Consider the following 20,977-nt stretch of genomic DNA (forward strand, 5'->3'; position numbering starts at 1 on the left):
ACAGTAAAGTAAACGCTTGATTTCCTTAGATCATAGTCCATTTTTATTGCACATGATCTTTCGTAAACACTAATAAATCATAACATGAAGATTAACAGAAAGTGATGAATAGTTAATATAAACTGATAAACGTAGTGTGCAAGATATGTCTGAATGTGCTAAAACACAACAAAGATTCACTGCAGATTTGCCCGGAACCATGTGATAAAGTGAAAAGTGCTCACTAGCTTTCCGACATGTTAGAACAGCTAACATTGCCCACAGCAATACCTGATAAGATGCTAAGAGAACAATCACTCCATTTTAATGCCAGTTTTCTGTCTGTTTTTCACTATGCGTCTGAAAGTGAGATTGATGCGTGGTGTTTTGACCTTTTTTCTGACTGGAAGACTGTGATACCAGTATGTGTTTGTGGGATAGTTCATGAGCAGAAGACTCCCGTGAACCAGCTCCAGCTTCACAGGCTCAATGTGACGTTTGTTAGAACCAGTTCGTGCATCCTTATGTCGGAAAATAAAGTCACGGACAGCTCCTAGAGATACAGAGGCAATAGGACAGGCAGGATCGAGTTCCCGTTCATCATCCCGATGCTCTCCAATGTGATCGTGACCGTCTTTATACCTAATGTAAACCATAAACATACTTTGCTCACTTTGAAAGTACATGACTTCTATGTTGAGCAACGCAACACTTCAGGCTCATAGGTAGGACAGTGTCAGCAGCAGAAAGTTGAATTACCTGTTTATCAAAACAAAGTTGAATGTATGTCCTGTTGCCTTGGTAACAACATCTCGAATGTGTTCCAAAGTGGGAGTCCACGGTTTAGCTTGGAGATGAACTCCCGAGAAAGAGTACATCAGTCCCTCGTCCCCGTACGTCGCTTGCATCCTTGGAACACTGTATGACTTTCCATACACTTGTATTTTAGCTTTGTCACCTTTGTCACATGAGAAAATGGAAACATTTCAAACACTGACTGGACACTAACACAATCACCATCCGAACAACAACAGGATACAGTGCTATATTAATATGGCACACAGCATTTGGTACAAATATAATAATAATTTAATAAGTTAAATAACACATCCTGTATGTTTCCTGTATCTAATGCCAAAATACACCACCGTACTAAAGTTTTTTTATTCAGCAAGGATGAATTAAAGTGATCAAAAGTGACAATAGATAGTTTTACACTGTTACAAAAGATTACAAATGATTTTTTTTTTACTTTCTATTCATCGAAGAATCCTGAAAAGCAACACTGTTTTCAACATTGATAATAATAAGAAATGTTTCTTGAGCATCAAATCATCATATTAGAAAGATTTCTGAAGAGTCATGTGACACTGGACTAATGATGCTTTGCCATTACAGGAATAAATTTCATTTTAAAATAGAAAAGAAAATAGGTATATTAAATTGTAATAATATGTAAGAATATTACTGTATTTTTGATCAAAGAAATGCAGCCTTGGTGAGCGTAAAATATCTTTCAAAAACAGCTTTTGGACGGTAGTGTACATGATACTAAAGCACATTCAATACCTGTAAAATACACCAGCTCCTCTTCTAGCTGGTTAAACAGGCGATCAGCCTCATCTTTGTCAAATAACAAACTGTAGTCACAGTCCAATCCCTCTGCCTCAAACTTCTGCCAGGGAATGGGCTGAGAAAACTCCTCTTCCACCTCACACTCATCTTTTTGGCATTTCTTGATCTGTTCCTCTGATTTCCATTCATCTGCCTCAACAGCTGATCTTTTTCTGAGCCGAGTTACAAACTTATCCATTCAAACACCTGCAGAACAAAACTTATAGTTTATAATAATTAGTTATTTTAATATAGGTACGGTGTGCGCACATCAAAGAAAACTTCTGTCTATATGTCATGCACATTTTGACGGCAAAATGTGGTTGTCAGTAAACCATGAAGAGAGCTCTAAGGTTTGTCAACAATGTTTTGGTGGTTAACAACACGTGAGAAGAGGTCCGGCACTTTCTACTGCATTATCCGTGCATTATCTAACTCTAACTTTGGGGAAGGATTCATAGGGTGTCTTACCTTTATTGCTTAAATAAACCGTCCACATTACATAGCTTAACGCTCAAATTCTGTCCCAATTTTGTTTTAAGTTCCAGTAATCGCGGGCGGCACACCTCCGGAAGTGTGCGTCACTACCGATGAGACGTCATATACAGTACTTTTCTCTTCCGATGGTTACAGTGTACAAATGCATCTGGTTTAGCCAATACCTCATTGTTCTATGGAAGTAAATCAGTAGCAAAACACGAGAGGTTGCTGATTTGAATGTGAGAACTTGTCGTATTAATATTTGTATTTGTAAACTGAAATTTACACTCACAGTCCTGATGTGAAAAGCTGAATGTTTCGATTTGCACACGCAGACAACAATCAAAACACCCGTGTTACGAAGTTGTAGTTGCAGATTAATAGTTACAAATGTGTAAAATGGCATTCACATAAACAAAATGACAGACACAAATGCGTGAGACATATTTACTTTTACACTTTACTTCAGTTTCGCTGTACAGCTTCAAGTCGGCGCTTACAACCTCTCAGATCTGGCAGTACAAGTTCAATTCCCGGCGCTTTGACTTTTGCTACTCTTTTTGCGATATTCCTGTAGCAAAACTGACTTGAGCACTTGAAAGCAGAAGTGAGAGAGCAGAACGGGGATCGGGGGGTGAAGGCGTTTTATTGGTCGATGCCTGACCAATGAACAACGCCATCCAGTGCGACTTGGCATGCGGAAAGAAATAATTGCATATGTATGAGACAATATTTTCATTAAAATATCGTTAGTTTTAACAGGTTTTTAATATTACAGTGAAAGAGTAATAAAGTTTTGGACCACCAAAACAGCGCAATCTGCTCTATGTAGTGACGTCTTGCGTACAAAAACGTCCTATTTCATTGGCTGACTCCAACCAATAAACAACTTTTCTACTCTTTTACTGTAATATAAAACTCAGTTAAAACTAATGATATTTTAATTTTAATGAAAACAGGGATTTTAACCCCCCCCCCCCCCCCCCCAAGAAACATGTGATTAATGAAAAACAAACCCTCACATTGTTTCCAGTCGTGTAAATGCTTCACTTTGCCTGTTAGAATGTTTGAACCCAGACCACTACTATATGAAAGTTCAAGTCCATTTACTAAACATTTTAAATAAAGCCTGTAGCCTATATTACATCATAATATGTTCTTTCATATAGGCTACAATAAACACACAACAGCACAATTTACTTGCATCAAACTACTCAGTAGGCTATGTATTATTAGTAATTATTATAATTATTCTTTTTGTTGATCCATTTCATTTATTGCCAAGCTTTAAGATGTGAATTACATTATTGAAATAAACACATTTAGTGTCGTCAGGCTTTCATTTGTGTTTAATGGATAAAACAACGGAGCTGCGATCTCAGGTTTATGGCTGCTGTAAATTTTACCTGCCACAAGATGGCACTGTTTTCGACACTTTTAATGCTTTGAAACCTTTTGATGCTTTGAAACCTCTCTCTTGCTCTCTTAATATGTAATGAGTTTACGCAAAATTAATTATAAAATTAAAATAGCGCCCTCTCATATTATCTTGAGTAGTAAAGTCGTTTATTGGTTGGAGTCAGCCAATGAAATAGGACGTTTTTGTACGCAATGACGTCACTACATAGAGCAGATTGCGCTGTTTTGGTGGTCCAAAACTTTATTACTCTTTCACTGTAATATTAAAAACCTGTTAAAACTAACGATATTTTAATGAAAATATTGTCTCATACATATGCAATTATTTCTTTCCGCATGCCAAGTCGCACTGGATGGCGTTGTTCATTGGTCAGGCATCGACCAATAAAACGCCTTCACCCCCCCATCCCCGTTCTGCTCTCTCACTTCTGCTTTCAAGTGCTCAAGTCAGTTTTGCTACAGGAATATCGCAAAAAGAGTAGCAAAAGTCAAAGCGCCGGGAATTGAACTTGTACTGCCAGATCTGAGAGGTTGTAAGCGCCGACTTGAAGCTGTACAGCGAAACTGAAGTAAAGTGTAAAAGTAAATATGTCTCACGCATTTGTGTCTGTCATTTTGTTTATGTGAATGCCATTTTACACATTTGTAACTATTAATCTGCAACTACAACTTCGTAACACGGGTGTTTTGATTGTTGTCTGCGTGTGCAAATCGAAACATTCAGCTTTTCACATCAGGACTGTGAGTGTAAATTTCAGTTTACAAATACAAATATTAATACGACAAGTTCTCACATTCAAATCAGCAACCTCTCGTGTTTTGCTACTGATTTACTTCCATATTGTTCCGAGTACAGTGAGTAACTAGGAAAACCATGAAAAGAAACTATATGGGTGAATCTATAATTGCAGGTACATTTGGTGTCCAATTTTTTTTTCAAATGGTTATATTTTTAATTATTTTAATAATTTGTCACTCGTTGTTGTGGATCACAAAATGTTACATGCCATAAAAATATAATATTTTTCAGTAAAAAGTGTCTTTTATAGCTTAAAATCATGATTTCTTGCTGTCCAAATTAGTCAGTGTATTTTTTCCATCATGTATCATTAAAAAACTATATATATAGGCTATCACTTTTCTTTTGGGGGTATTTAATTTATATTATTTATAAAAGCCCTAAATGGTAATTTTCCTAATTCTACAAAATTAGATTGTTTAAAAATAACTTTTATCTTATAAAAATCTGCGTCCATAAATATTGCGTCAATTCTTACTGTTCTGTTATTACTTTGCCTTTAAATTGGTGGAATTACCTCCCTAAACTATGTAAGATACATAAAATGATGTCACTTTTTCCTCAGTTATAAGATATGAAGTCCTGAAAGGTATGGGTGCTCTCTCTGAGAAAATATTTTAATCTAAAAACTTCTTGTATTTAAAAGTTCTTGTATTAAATCTAAAAAGTTTGTATTTACAAAATAACACCAAGAGTTATTTTGTAAAACATCAATACTGTTACCACAATATCAAATGCAAAACAGTTTATCACTGATGACACAGTGGGTTGTTTAAAAGTCTTTGCAGCATTTATGCTAGCAAGTGTAGTTTTTTGGCTAAAAAGTTTAAAATGGTCAATTCTGTTATCGCCAAACTCTGTTACCAAGGTAGATTAACAATGTTGACAGTATGTAACACAATTGACAGTAGCAGAGTAGACAAACAATACTATAAATACTTCTCTTTTTTCCATTTATTAAAATGGAATATGTTCTCGATAACATACTAGAAAGAATTTCTGTTAGTGAACAGATATTTTCCTTAACTTTTTGAAATGCAAAATGAAGCCTATCTCCAATTATAGAATCACTCATATATAAACAAGGATAGTGTATTTACAGGAACCTCATGTTTCTTTGACAAAAAAAAAAAAAAAAACGAAATAAAATTAGGCCAAAACATGTATGCAAATGTCTGTAAAATAAGTGTTAGAATCACAGTTTCATTCATTGGTAGGTTTGTGATGTAGGCTATGACCTGCGTTTAGCTCTAAACCATATGAAATCCTGAAAAATCAGGAATATATTATTTGTTAGTTATTAAACGTAACATGCAGTTAACATATTGTCATGCTTATTCAGCACTGTGGACAAAGTTTGCAAAGAGGTCAATTTTAAAAATGCAATATTTTATTAACTGTTTTGAAGAAGACATTGCCATTTTGACAAATACAAGATTTGGTCAAATATTCTAAGTATAATTACATTATCCCACAATGGTTTTGTCACCCTAAAGGGTATCAGATCATTACATTATGATTTTCCATTTTCAGTTATATGTCTTACCCGAATACGCCTGAAATGTTGAAATGTCTTTAAATGTATCATCAATCCACTTAAGTTAGTAGTGTACACAAAAGAAAGGAAAAAACAAAAACACAGAATGAAGTACTGCAGTCATGTCCTCTCAGACTACTCCACATTTTCGTAATCATGGTCAGTGCAGTTTGCATACGTCTCCTCTTCTTGTGCTGCACTGTTCACATATATGGCAACCTTATTTTCAGGTCTGTTGATATAAACTGATGAAAACTTTCCTGCAAAGAAAAAAAAAAACAATTTAATTGTCAGTATTTACATAAAAAAAGTAATTTATGTTATTTATTTATTACTCACTTTTCCTTTTGGAGTTTTTTTTCCTTAACTCTTGGTCATTCTCTGCAGCAGAAATGAAATAACTATAATGTCTCTGATTAAAAATCTGATCATGCTTTTTACAAGCATCATTATTAAATATTAGTATTATAACCTACTATATGTGTAAAACAAGAAATACTCATTAAACCCACCATAGATGATTTGATCATTTCTGGCATCTCGAACTATCATCAGAGAGAAAGACAATGATTAAAACAGGACGTCACTATCTTTTAAAACTTGAAACTTGATTAGATTCATGAGACCCTGTGACTGAAAAAGGTGTGTGGACAAATACTGTGAAAATACGTGAATGGCTTACCCTGCTGGCTGTTTGCATAAAATTGTTGATCTGATGTTTCTGAAAGTAAGAAATACAGTAATGTTACTTTATTGAGCATGCAAACATTGCATATTTGTAATTTATTCAGAACTGAGGTGATGTACTTACTATTTTGTTTATACACAATGCAACACACCATGACCACAAGAAGAAATATAATAATTGTTGCTCCTCCTGCTATGAAGGGCCAATAGGACATCAATGTGTCCTTTGAGCTTTCCGATTCATCTTGTTCAAATTCTTCTGCCTTTAAGCCAGAACATTTGTAACATGTAAAAAGAAAAACAAAAAAGAGACAATATATCACTACGGAGCATATAACTGTAGTATTAAATAGTATTAACGTATTTAAAAAGTAAGGTTTTAGTGTCAGGACACAATAAAATATACAAAAGGTCATACTGTATCATTTCAGTGAATAAATCATGATTTTTCATGATTTTAAAACAGTTCTCTTGGACGCAAAGTTGTAAGCCAGTAATGTTTTTTTTTACTCACATGTGTGAATTCCAGTGTCCTGATGATTAATGCTATAGTTAAAGTCTTAAAACAGTTCACGGTGGAACAGACCCACATTATAGAGGAGGATGGAGGACTTTCCAGTTTCGTAGAAACTTCTTCTGTTGTACTAACCCTTTACCTGACCTTTCAGATTGTTCTCTAAAATTAGGTACAGTTGCATTGATGCAACATCTCTGCTGTGCAGCCTGGTCTGAAGATGGCTGTTTCAAAGAAATGAGACACCATCTCTGCTCAAACCTGAGAAACCACAGCAACAAGCACATGAATGTTTCCATCTGCACATCACAGGTGATCAAACTTTGCACAATGATGATGTTTGCTGAGCTTCCTGCTGTTTTACAATATTTACAGGCAATCTTATATGCTGATGAGAATGTCTTTTTTATAATTATTATGTTTATCTTATGTTTAAATAGTTACTCCCCAAAATGACTGTTAATGGAAACAATAACATACTCTTACATTCTGCTTGCTTGATTCTATAATAACATCTCTCAAAAGGACTGATTAAAACCATAAATATAGCCAAAAATAAACCTTACCATTTAGAGGTGAAACATGCAGAGTAAAAAGCCCCACAGTCCAACACGGAAAGAAAGGGTGTATGTGGCGTGAGCTGAAACCTTGAAACAATAAACTCTGAAGGGGTGAAGAGGCTGTTGGACAAGTGTCTTCTGCTGTCATTTCCTGATCTCTGTACCTACTTGGCCAGTGTCTTCAAGACGATTTCTATGCTCATAATGTGTGCTTGTATGTACTTAATCTTCACTGTTACACAAAACCACTTGATTTGTATTAAGATGGATTTTTTAATTGAACTCAAGCTTTAAAATGATGCACAAGTATGCTTTTTACGAGGCTGAAAGAAATTCATTAAGAAATGATTAAATGTGAATTCATTAATTTTAATTTTTCCTCAGTCAGCTATTTTGCTTTATTCACTTTCTTTAAGAGTAAATCCTTTTAAATGAGAAAAATACTGAGGGAGAATCTACTCTGTGAAAATCTATTTTTTACATATTTATTTTGATTTTTAATATAATTATTATGAATTATATTAAAAACAGTGTTAAATTATATTCAATATAAGTTAAAAGGATGGTGATGATTAGGGTAACTTGGCAGTGGAGGTACATAAGAACCAATTTGTGTCTGTCAGCTGTGCTGGAATGTGGAGATAGTTTAAGAAAGGCATTACTGCCCTCTAGTGGCCTCGCAGAGGTGTCACCACGAGCAGCCCCAGCACCCCTTCACCAGAGATAGTCATCTCCTGAATAGCATTCACAATTATTCATCTTATTTTCTGTTTACACATGAAAACGTAATCAGTCAAAACTGATTCAGTATTAAACTTCATGCCTAAACTCTGATGTCTGGATTTGATTTTTTATTTATTTTATTTTGTTTTAATTTAGTTTAGTTAGTTTATTTGGATATTGGCCAATGATTAAAAGTAGAGATTGGAATTCGAATCATTTGTTTCGAATCGAACCAGTGATTCGGAGCGCGTTTGAATCTGCTAAAGTCACATGATTTCAATATGAGGATTCGTTACGTCATTCATAACTGTTTCGAAACGGGCTATAATCTTTGTGAGTCCAAGAATCAGTGTCTATAGACCAGTTTTATACATTTGTAGACATTTAATGACACATTTGTATAATAAAAAGGAAGGGTTGTAATTAAAAGTTTCATACTAGTCTGATTAACCAAGCTCTCCATTAAAAACAAAACAAGTAATATCACATACCATAGAGACACTTTATTTTTAGTTGTATTATCTAGATTATTTGTTAAATTAATTTAATAGATTACAGTTTCAATGGGCTATATGCACGGAGCGTTCTTTAGAACTTCCGCATTAATATAAGCCAGCTCGAAAACTTCCGGTGAGATGTCATTTTCTGGTGTGTTGAGCATCAGTAGTGTAATACTTAGTTTATAATCAGAATATAGTCACTTAAATAGTCAAGCATAGCATTAATTTAGTTATTCAAACGTAAGACAGCTTAGAAAATAAATAAATAAAGACATACCTCAATGTTCCTCCTCGGCTAGTTTTCACTTTTATGTGAAAAAAAGCTTCAAAAATTAAATATTTATTGTGAACTTTAGTTAGATTAATTGAATAAAATGTGTGTTTTCACAAGTGTGCTGAAATCATTGATATTGCGCTGCTCTGACTGACATCTGCTGTGATTACAAAGGGAGAGCGCGGTGCTCTCTTTCTGTGTAATTAATTCACAATAAAAGTTATTGTTTTTCATAAGATTTTGTGAGTATTTCATACTTCACATTGACAAAATGTATTTTCAAACCTAGTTATTTTATAATGTTTAATATTTAGTCAAAAACGAAGTGAAAAACGTTTAGAGGAAATGGCTGATATGTGCGCAAATAAATACTACTTTGCCGCCACCTGCTGGTTAAAGTGCTAATTACTGTCTTTTTTATTTTTAGATAAGTGTTTTTATCAAATGTAAAATTTCCTACATTTTTAAACGTTCGGTTTTACAATGGGGACAATCTCAGAAGGATGAACAAATTATGTATGTGGTCATCGCATTAAAAATAACATTTAAAGTCCTGGGGAAAAAATGTGTGTGTGTGTGTGTGTGTGTGTGTGTGTGTGTGTGTGTGTGTGTCTAATTACAGACACGGCATTTTTAAACAGTCCCAATAGCTTCGTCTTTATTGCAATCAATAAAACTGGTTTATTGGCAAATTGGTAAATGTAATAACTGCATTAAAATATAAATACAACATTAAAAGTCAACCATAGATGGTTTTGTGTCGATGTACAACGAAAAGGTGTTTGCATTTTCGCTGCACTTACACCGTTCTGACCAGCAGAGGTCACCAGCGTGTGGCGTTTCGAGCTCTTTGAATCATTGCCAAGCAATTGGTTCAGTTGATTCAAGTTTCGATACGCTTCGTTAAACCCAGCTCAAGAGTCTGATCCATAACAACATTTCTTAATGCTGCTGATATAATGCATACTACATATTTATTGCTGTTCCACATTATTACAGTTATGAAATTTAACTAGGCATATAGATTGGATTGCTGTGTGATATTCCTGTAGAAGAAAAAAAAAAAACTTTTGTAACTTTTATTTAATTTTTTCATTTCTTCTGTCTGTTAAATGCTAAATAATAAAAATCACAAAATAATATCAATCAATCTGATAGATGATTAATGACCCACTTGATGTAGTAGGCTATATTTTTAATACATTTAGATTCTAATAAGTAATTAAGATACATCTACATTTTTTTGATAGTTATATTATTAAAGAAAGACATACAACTGAAGGTTTGAATATTGAATATTTTTTCATTAATTGACACAAATGTAAGGTCATACTTACTCCCTTCATTGATGAACTTTGCTCTGTGATTGGAGCTGTTCTCTACAGAAATTGAACAGAATCATATTTGACTCAGTTTAAAGCAGAAGTAAGCCATATTGTAGAGCTTTCAAACAAAAACATGATTATAGGAGCCGGAAACCTACCATATGCAGGTTCACTGCTTTTCTTTTCTTGACCTGTAATACCATTCAGAAACACAGAACAATATGTGTTTTGTTTGCTGAAACCAAGTTCTATCCTGCTACACAGCTTGACTGTGTCAGTAATATATATATGATATATATATATATATATATAATGCATGAATTATAGTGAAAGCAGGGACAGCCAGGACACCAAAAACCAGGACTGTCAGAAAACTGAGATATCTGGTCCCCCTAATCTAAGAAAATGTTTTGGAAAAATCCATCTTTAGCTTCACAGCACATTTCTGAAATCTGCTTTATGCTTAGTAGCACAAAAAAATTGCTCATGAACCATATTGACAAACTTGGTTTGCAGGCAGAGCCTAAAACTATAATGAATATTTTTTACCAGCCATGAATCTGTTTTTGCCAAAGGCAGTTATGACACCAACATTTTAGATATCAGTGAAAATTCACTATTCTCTATTCCACAGCCAAAACTACTAGCCTGACTGATATACATTTAAACATTAAAGGCAATTAAACAGTCAGTAATAAAATAAGAACAAATAATCAAATTATAAGCTTGCAGTTTTTTAACATATTAATCCTTATTAAAGTTACAAAAGTTATTCAGTCAAGAGCAGTGTACAAATACATATTTTTTCATAGTGAAATCATTAAAGAAAGACATACGATTATAGGTTTGAATATCGCTGATATTATTTCATCACTGGACATATATACTTACTCCCTTCATTAGTGAACTTTGCTCTGTGATTGGAGGTGTTCTCTACAGAAATTGAACAGAATCATATTTGACTCATGTCTCAGACAAAGTTTAAAGCAGAAGTAAGACTTATTGTAGAGCTTTCAAACAAAAACATGATTATAGGAGCCGGAAACCTACCATAGACAGGTTCACTGCTTTTCTTTTCTTGACCTGTATAGTTAAAAGATTCAGAAACACAGAACAATATGTTGAATATGTTTGTTAAAACCAGCATAGAATATTATATGTCATAAATCGTTCTCTCACTTAAGTTCCATCCTGCTATCCTGACTGTGTCAGTAATATGTATATATATATATATATATATATATATATATATATATATATATATATGAATGCATGCATGCAGGAATATTTCATGTGGTACTTTTACACTGATTCATTTGTGCTCTGAATCTTCCTGAAGCAGTGTTTTGAAATCGACCATCACTAAGTCGTTACTTTGTGTTTTCTTTTGGCGCACCGAAAATATTCTCGTCGCTTTATAATATTAATATTGAACCACTGTGCTCACATGAACTGATTTAAATGTGTTTTTAGAGAGAGGAAGTTTCATTGCTGACTGTGAAGGCCTCACGGAGCCATCGGATTTCAACTAAAATATCTTAATTTGTTTTCTGGAGATTAACGAAGGTCTTACGGGTGTGGAACGGCATGAGGGTGAGTAATAAATTACATTATTTTCATTTTTGGGTGAACTAACCCTTTAGAGGCAACTAACTTTAAAGGCAATTAACTCTTAAGATTAACTGATTACATTATAAGACATTGTAGGGAATTCTAATTCTATCATACTTACATTTGAAAAATTTACATGCGATGATGAGAAGCACAAGTAGCACTACTGCTCCTCCTGCTGGGATCAGCCAAGTCAGCGAATCCACTGAAACAACAGCTGAATCTGAACCTGAAGAATGCTCTTTCTTATTACATAATAGATCATGAACTTTTAAAGTATTTCAAGTAGAAGCTGCCTTTACCTTTGTGTAGATCAATTATCTTATAGGCGAGGAAACAGTTGGTCTCTCTGAACAGTTTGCAGTGGTAGACACCTAAATCAGACTGCTGCACATTACGGATACGGATGGAGAAGTCAGATTCTGGTAATTTTGGGAATGTCTCAATCCGTCCATGTCGGTAATTCCAGAACTTTGCCTCACCATCCAGACTGATCTCCACAAATTCTGTATTGAGGTGAGTCCACACCACACAAGATTCATTTGTTCGGTTTGGTTTCAAGAGGTCTGATTCAAAGGTACAGGGAAGCAGGACTTCAGATTGAAGCTCAGTGGATAAACTAACATTGGTGATTAGATCTCCCCGACATACATTCAAACCTGTGAAAACCACAACAACTTAGCATCAACATCTTGTCTAGTTTCATTTGCTCTGTGGGCTGATCTGGTTTCTCATAAATGAATTTGCAATCTCTTTATCTTAAATCTGTTTTAGTGTCTTTTGAATCTTTTTTTGTAATAATGCTTTTTACTATAATACTATTTATAGTGCTGTTGAATCATTGCTTAGAATCATATAAACCAGATAACGGCATCCAAAACACTAGGCTTAAACTAAATGAAAAACTTGAACTAACAAAAATGAAGCCATATGTAAATTTGTATAGCTTCAACATGCCACGCAGAGTTCCGTTTCCGCTCCTTCCAAAAGTAGAGAAAGAGCTAAAGCGTATGCTGAGCCTCGGAATCATTGAGGAAGTTACAGAGCCGACAGACTGGTGTGCCCCAATGCCCGCCCCAAAACGCAACAAGGACGAGGTCAGAGTGTGTGTGGATTTGAAACGCTTGAACAAGGGAGTGAAGCGTGAACGTTATATTTTGCCCACACTGGATGATATAACACCTAAGCTGGCAGGAGCCAAGGTTTTCTCCACTCTGGATGCCTCTAGCGGGTTCTGGCAAATTCCATTGGACCCCAGCTGCCAAAAATTGACAACCTTCATTACCCCAATGGGCCGGTTTTGCTTTAAACATCTGCCATTTGGCATTACATCAGCACCTGAGATTTTCCAGCAGCTGATGACCGACCTGCTCAAAGGCCTAGAAGGGACTGTCATTGTAATGGATGATATCCTGGTTTATGGATCTACAAAAGAGGAACATGTCCGCCACCTCGACGCGGTGTTGCGGACGGTTAAGGCGTCCGGTCTCAAGCTCAACAGGGCCAAGTGTCACTTTCGAAAGACTGAACTGCAGTTCTTTGGACACATCATTAGCGCGGATGGTGTGAAGCCTGATGAAAGCAAAGTGGAGGCTATCGCTCAGATGTCCAGCCCCTCCAACGTGGAGCAGCTGCAGCAGGTGCTTGGACTGGTTAACTATGTTGGAAAATTCCTGCCAGGCCTGTCTTCGGTGTTGCATCCACTCACTAACCTGCTCAAGAGAGAGACTGCGTGGGTTTGGGGTGAGCCTCAGGAGCAAGCATTTAACAAAGCAAAAGCAATGCTCATGGCTGCACCAGCTCTTAGGACGCCAATAAACCAACAGTGGTCAGTGCAGACGCTAGCAGTTATGGCCTTGGTGCTGCCCTGTTGCAAGACCACGATGGAGAGTTGCGGCCCGTTGCCTTTTGCTCGCGCACACTCACTGATGCGGAGAAGAGGTATTCGCAGATCGAAAAAGAGTGTCTGGCATCTGTCTGGGCTTGTGAACGTTTCGCCCGCTACATCCAAGGTATCTGTTTACAAACTGACCACAAGCCACTGGTGCCATTGATCAACTCATACGATCTGGACAAAACGCCACTACAATACCAGAGACTGCTTATGCGCCTCATGCGATTCAATGTCACTGCTGAACATTTTCCCGGTAAGCAGCTAGTAGTTGCAGATACACTCTCCAGACATCCACTGAAAGACAGTTACGTGCCTGAAACAGAAACGCAAGTAAAGGCATATGTGAACACTATGGTGGCTAGCAAACCAATCAAGTCATCCAAGCTCGAGGAAATTCGCAAAGTCACACAAAGCGATGCCGAACTTCAAAAAGTAATCACATTCATCCGAAAAGGGTGGCCTCGCAAAATGACGGAAGGCTCACCACTGCGTGGATACTATGCAGCCAGAAGTCACTTAGTCGGACAGTCTGGTCCTATATCACGACCGCATAGTAGTTCCAGCAGTACTCAGAGCTGGGGTCCTGGACAAACTGCACGAAGGTCACCAGAGCCTCACCAAATGTCGGGAGCGAGCCAAGTTGACAGTTTGGTGGCGAAACATCGGAGCTCAGATCACAAACAAAGTGAAATTATGTGATTTTTGCAGAGAGTACAAACCTACACAAATACGTGAACCACTGGTGACCACTCCCCTGCCCAGTGGCCATGGCAAAGGATTGCCGTTGACCTGTTTGAGTTAGAGGGTAAGACTTTTCTCGTCGCTGTCGATTATTTCTCTAGAGACATTGAGATTGCTTCCCTCACCACCATTACCAGCAAGCAGGTTATTAACAAGCTCAAGCACATTTTTGTGAGATGGGGCATCCCGCTAGAACTGGTCAGTGACAACGGGACACAATTCACATCAGCCGAGTTCCAAGATTTCAAACAGAGGTATGGTTTCACTCACATTACCTCCAGCCCACATTATCCACAGTCAAACGGAGCTGCCGAAAGGGCTGTTCGGACTGCCAAGTACATCCTCAAACACCTGCTTAGCCCTTATGGGTTATCGCTCTACACCAATCGCAGCAACCGGTGAAAGCTCATGACTCATGACTGGTAGACAAATCCGTACTACTGTTCCTGTTCTGGAAAAGACATTGCTGCCACGTCCATTCGACCCGGATCTAGTCTACATGAAGGACGCAACAGCAAAAGGTTCATACAGATTCGACTACAACCAACGGCATTCGGCATGCGCGCTCCCTGAACTTCTCCCTGGTCAAACTGTTAGAGTGAAGTTCGGAAGCTGGGTTCACACTGTGCGATTTATATTAGTCCTTTACGATTGTTTCTTGTCAGACTGTACGAACATGATCCTCATGTCACACTGTGGGATCTCAGCTGTCATTTATGTCAGACTGTGCGACTGTCAAGACGCGTTAAAAATGGACGCACGCTTGAAAACCTGTCCGGAGTATTACATCATCAACCCACACACGTTCGGTGACTGTGAGCTGCATTACACGCTGGACTGAAATGGTAGCTAACAAAGACATCTATAACGTTAATTTTGATCACGGCTTGTCTTGAAAAATGAAGACAATTGGACGTTTGTCGTAGGAGAAGTCATACTGCAGGACTGTGCGCCAAATCTTCTGACACTGCCAGAATTTCATTATTAATCGGCTGTCTGTGAAGGTCACCGTGATTTTGTGAAGTAAGACATGTCCCTGGATCAACATATTTTGTTGATCCTGGAACAACATTCCAGTCTTAAAATTTAGTCTTAACCCTATTTCTACCCCTAAAACTAATCCTACCCATAATTTATCCCTAAAATCAGAGGGGAATAACATTGATGTAGAAGCACCTAACCCTGGTTGTGAGCCTAAACTTGACATAAATGGTAAACTTGTCCCTCAAATCTGATTGGTTGATTGGAGTGTTGTTCAAGGATCAACAAAGATGTTGATCCAGGAACCTATCTTTCTTGGCAAAATCACGGTGACTGTCTGGGTCAGTTTTCAAGCATTTTTGCATATTTGAACCCTTTCCAGCAGTGACTGAATGATTTTGAGATCCATCTTTTCACACTGAGGACAACTGAGGGACTCAAACACAACTATTAAAAAAGGTTCAAACATTCACTGATGCTCCAGAAGGAAACATGATGCATTAAGAGTCAAGGGGTGAAAACTTTCGAACAGGATGAAGATGTCACAATTTTTCTTATTTTGTTTAAATATCTTTGTGTTACATTTGGTACTGCCCTTTGGAAGCAACAGAAGATGCTTGCCTGTTTCCCGGAAGAAAAATTAAGTAAAATTTACCTTGATATTTGAATTTAAAAGTTTTCACCCCCCGGGTCTTAATGCATCGTGTTTCCTTCTGGAGCATCAGTGAATGTTTGAAACTTTTTTAATAGTTGAGTTTGAGGAAAAGTTTAATATAACATCTGTTTAATTTCATTAGGAAAAGATGGATCTCAAAAAAATTCACAAACTTTTTCTTGCCACTGTATATGTTTTATTTTACCAGTTGTGGAATCCAACCATTCATCCATCTGAGGTAACATAGTTAGCCTACTTTATTGAGTATTTCCATTTTATGCAACTATGACAAACACAAAGTGTAAAATAAACTGTTAAAAGGATTTGATGATCACTAGTGATAGTATTTTATGCTGTGTTGTCATCATTCAGGTTGGATTTCAGCTGAATGTATGTTTCTTTTAAACGAAGCAGCTGATATTGCCATAGAAACTAATGGACTGACGACTCGCTTTCACCACAAAATGGCGGAAACGCAGGGCTGCTGCTGGGTGCCGGTGTTGCAATGGAATGTTCTATTGAGTGTCGCTTCTTGTTAGTGTATATTCTTTGGTGCAAGTCGACTTACGCATTCTGCGTGCTGTCTTTCACTGTAAGCTAGTTGTTTGAATATATAAAGTTTTAAATGTGAATATTTTTCTTACAAAAAGGCATCCCTTCGCTTCAACAGGCCTTTATTAACCCTTGGGAGTCGTATGGATTCATTTTTTTTTTTTATGGATAGATGATTTTTTTTCTGTCTTCAGAATTTGACCTAGCATTCACAACCATTATAAACCTTGGAGGACTAAAGATATTTTTAAATATACAGTGCTCAGCATAAATGAGTACACCCGCTTTGAAAAGTAACATTTTAAACAATATCTCAATGAAGACAACAATTTCCAAAATGTTGACACTAATGTCAAGACTAAGTTTTATATAGAATCTGTTTAACTTATAACAAAAGTAAGGTTAATAATTTAACTTTGAGAACAAAATTGTCAGTTTTCCTCAAATTAGGGTGATGCAAAATTGAGTACACCCCACAGAAAATCTCTGGAGGAAAGCTAAATTTTAGACTACAAATGTCTAATTGAACAAGAATTCCACAACAGGTGAGTCTAATTATTCATTACACGGGTGTCCAGCAAACAGTTGACTATAAAAGGGTGTTAAAACCCCTTCCCATTTCATGCTGTCAGCAATGGCACCACATGGAAGAGAAATGTCAAAAGTATAATAATTTCTTTACACCAGAAAGGTGAAGATCAGTAAAGCTTTACTTATCAGTCAGAATACTGTAGCAAAAGTGGCATAAAAAATGAAAAAAGATGGAACTGCAACCATCTCAAAGAGACGCCCAGTTCATCCATGGAAGTTAACACCTCGACAGGAGCGTCTTCTGATGAGAAAGACTGAAAAAAAATCGGCATGAAATTTCACTGCAGTTATCTAAAGAAGTAGAAAGCCAAACTGGGGTGACTATTTCCCATGACACAATATGGCGTACACTGCAGAGGAATGGCATGCATGGGTGCCGTCCACAAAGGGGCCTTTCCTAAAGCCCAGGCACAAAAAAGCCCACCTAGTGTTTGCCAGGGTCCATCCTGACAAAGATGAAGACTACTGGGACTCTATACTCTGGAGTGATGAGACCAAGATAAATGTTTTTGGAACTGATGGCTTCAAAACTGCATGGTGTCGCAAAGGTGAGGAATACAAGAAAAATGCATGGTGCCTACAGTGAAACATGGTGGTGGCAGTGTCCTTATGTGGGTCTGCATGAGTGCTGCTGGTGTCAGGGAGCTGCATTTCATTGATGGCATCATGAATTCACAGATGTACTGCTCTGTACTGAAAGAGAAGATGCTACCATCACCCGTGCCCTTGGTCGTCGTGCACTTTTCCAACATGACAATGATCCTAAACACACATCTAAGGCCACTGTTGGATTTCTGAAGAAGAACAGGGTGAAAGTGATTCAGTGGCCAAGTATGGCTCCTGATATGAATCCAATCGAACACCTTTGGGGAATTCTGAAGAGACAAGTTGAGCGTCACTTTCCATCCTCTCTAAAAGAGGTCATTCTTGAAGAATGGAAAAAGATAAATGTTGCAAAATGTCGCCAACTTGTTCATTACATGCCTAGAAGACTTGGTGCTGTCATTAAAAATCTTGAAGGCCATACAAAGTACTAGATGGAGTAGTTTTTGTTGTGGGGTGTACTAATTTTTGCATGACCCTAATTTGAGTAAAACTGAAAAATGTGTAATCCAAGTTATGTTATTAACCTTACTTTCATGTTATTAGTTAAGCAGATGTTATATTAAACTTATTCTTGTCAACATTTTGGAAATTGTTTTTGTGTTCATTGAGATATTGTTTAAAATGTTACTTTTCAAAGGCGGTGAACTCATTTATGCTGAACACTGTATCTCAGATTGTGTTTGTCTGAAAGAAGATAGTCTTATACACCTAGGATGGCTCGAAGGTGGGTAAACCATGGGATAATTTTAATTTTTGGGTGAACTATCCCTTTAAAAAAGGAATAATAGGGGCACTTTAACATTAGATAATGTATTAGCTAATATGAACTAGCAATACATTTGTTACAGTATTTATTAATCTTGGTTAATGTTAGTTAATAAAAATACAGTCATTCATTGTCTGTTTACAGTGCATTAACTAACGTTAACAAATACAACTTTTGAATAATGTTTGATTTTTATTTAAATAATTTATGAGTAAATGTTGACATTAACATGATCTAAGATTGATAAATGCTGTAGAAGTATTGTTTATTCCTGGTTCATGTTCAGCTAAAATAGTTAATTAATGTTAACTAATGAAACCTTATTGTAAAGTTTTACCAATATTTCTAATAGAATAACTCAATTTACAGTTTAGAAATGATATATTCCTGCTTAATTAACAAAAATAAATGTTTGTATCTTACCATAAATTAATTTAACATCAAAAAGAAGCAGTCTTAAAATCCAAGACATATAGTAACTCATCTCACACGGCATGTTCCAGAAGAGCAGCTGCAGTATGTGTTGTGGTCTACACCACCACTGAACACTGTGGGCTCTCTCTCAACCTTTTTTTTTTTTTTTTTTTAAACCATTCTTGTGCCTGTTGCAGCTTACGGTGGTACTACAGCAAACAGTTTTCAACAGTAACAAAAATATACACTTTTATGGTGACCTTCATGTCCTTCAGTTATTTGTTTACAATATTTTAAGAATGTTAGAATAAAATAATGAATATTATGAACATTATACTGCATAAAATAATGAATATTGCATATGGGTCACCACAAAACTGTTGTTCAGTTTCACATCATAGATCAATTAATAACATTTAATGACATTTCATAATGACATTTATACTTTTGGGCAGAGTTACATGCAATCTGCAATCTACATTAAGGGCAAAAACAAATAGACAAAGCCTTCACCTCAGTGTGATACTGATACTGCAGTTCACAGCCTCAATTATAGCAGTAAATGCTTCTATCAGACTATTACATGGTCTATATAAGGACAACTAAAACTTTCCGGAGTTTGAAATTGTATAGAAAGTCTTATCTGAATGTAGATGATATTGTTGGCTCATTTTTGATAAATTGCTTTTTTGTCATTTGTAAGTTGCTTTGGAAGAGTGTCTGCCACATGAATAAATGTGGATGTAAAATATAAATGTTTTTGCATACTGAGACTGATTTACTTTATACAATTTTCAGGCACAAAATTAAAAGAATGTTAGGCATTTCTCACCAACTGACATTTAGTTAAACGGCTGAAGGGATGTGGTTTTGAGGTAAAGCTTTTATAAATAGTCTAAAAGGTTCATACAATATTAATTCTCTTAAATGTGACGTTTTTGCATGTTAGCTAACTACTAAAATGAGTCACAGATTCAACTGTGCTGTTTTCATTTTTAGTTGAAGGCTTGTTAAAAGTTACATTGCAACAAATGAAACTGAATCGACTGCAGGGTACTGCTGGTTACAGCTCATGCACCTTTCCACCAACAACTTCCTGTGACAGAAAAGTTATTAGAGATGAATACCATTACATGTTATCCATGATGTCACTGTGTTAGTAAAATTCAGCAAACCCTATAGCCCCCTCTGTGGCTGTGTTTTAAAATTGTCACTATATGATTGTTCTGTATGGAGCCCCGCACATGACATGCAAGAAAAAAAATAAATCATGCGCACTATTTACTAATTCGTTCCCTTGATTTACTAAATCGTGCACATGATTTATTAATTCGTTCCCTTGATTTATAAATCATGTGCATGATTTATAAATCAAGGGAACAAAATAGTAAATCGTAGTAAATAGTAAACAGTAAAAACTAGCGATCAGGTATTTTTAATCTCATCTGAAATAAGCAGTGTTGGAGGTAACACATTACAAGTAACATGCATTATGTAATCAGATTTCTTTTTTGATGTAAAGCATTAAGTAACATGCACTTTAAAAAAGTTGACCTAACTTAAAGACTTAAGTTTTTTTAACTTAAAAATTCTTGCCAAAGCAACTAAAGATTTAGCATTTAGCAATGCAGGGGACTACAATACTTGTTCTTTCCTCTTCTTTCATGATATTAACTTTACTTTACTTTACTTTATTTATTTGTAAAGGGACCATGTACAATTTTTTAACATAAATGTTTCCATTCCATGCATTGT

At 36.1% G+C, this 20,977-nt stretch overlaps 2 protein-coding genes across 3 annotated transcripts; both read right to left on the minus strand.

Annotated features, from left to right (window-relative positions):
• Nucleotides 1–111: 111 nt before the first annotated feature.
• Nucleotides 112–2,645, minus strand: alkbh2 (alkB homolog 2, alpha-ketoglutarate dependent dioxygenase). 2 transcript variants are annotated; one of them, XM_067407143.1, is made up of 4 exons: nt 2,525–2,645; nt 1,549–1,800; nt 739–937; nt 112–621 (listed from the first exon to the last, which is right to left on the minus strand). In XM_067407143.1, the coding sequence occupies exons 2-4, from the start codon at nt 1,790–1,792 to the stop codon at nt 294–296; spliced, it is 771 nt and encodes a 256-aa protein (XP_067263244.1). In that variant the 5' UTR covers nt 1,793–1,800; nt 2,525–2,645; the 3' UTR covers nt 112–293. The 2 variants fall into 2 exon arrangements, with proteins under 2 accessions (XP_067263244.1, XP_067263245.1); XM_067407144.1 differs by lacking the exon at nt 2,525–2,645 and adding an exon at nt 2,065–2,168.
• Nucleotides 2,646–7,258: 4,613 nt separating this feature from the next.
• On the minus strand, nt 7,259–19,312 carry LOC137034997 (uncharacterized). The gene is made up of 8 exons (XM_067408242.1): nt 19,232–19,312; nt 12,325–12,681; nt 12,144–12,227; nt 11,462–11,494; nt 11,303–11,344; nt 10,570–10,602; nt 10,424–10,465; nt 7,259–7,290 (listed from the first exon to the last, which is right to left on the minus strand). The coding sequence occupies exons 1-8, from the start codon at nt 19,302–19,304 to the stop codon at nt 7,259–7,261; spliced, it is 696 nt and encodes a 231-aa protein (XP_067264343.1). The 5' UTR covers nt 19,305–19,312.
• Nucleotides 19,313–20,977: the final 1,665 nt, after the last annotated feature.

Source organism: Chanodichthys erythropterus, chromosome 13 (assembly GCF_024489055.1).
Source record: "Chanodichthys erythropterus isolate Z2021 chromosome 13, ASM2448905v1, whole genome shotgun sequence".
NCBI lineage: Eukaryota > Metazoa > Chordata > Actinopteri > Cypriniformes > Xenocyprididae > Chanodichthys > Chanodichthys erythropterus.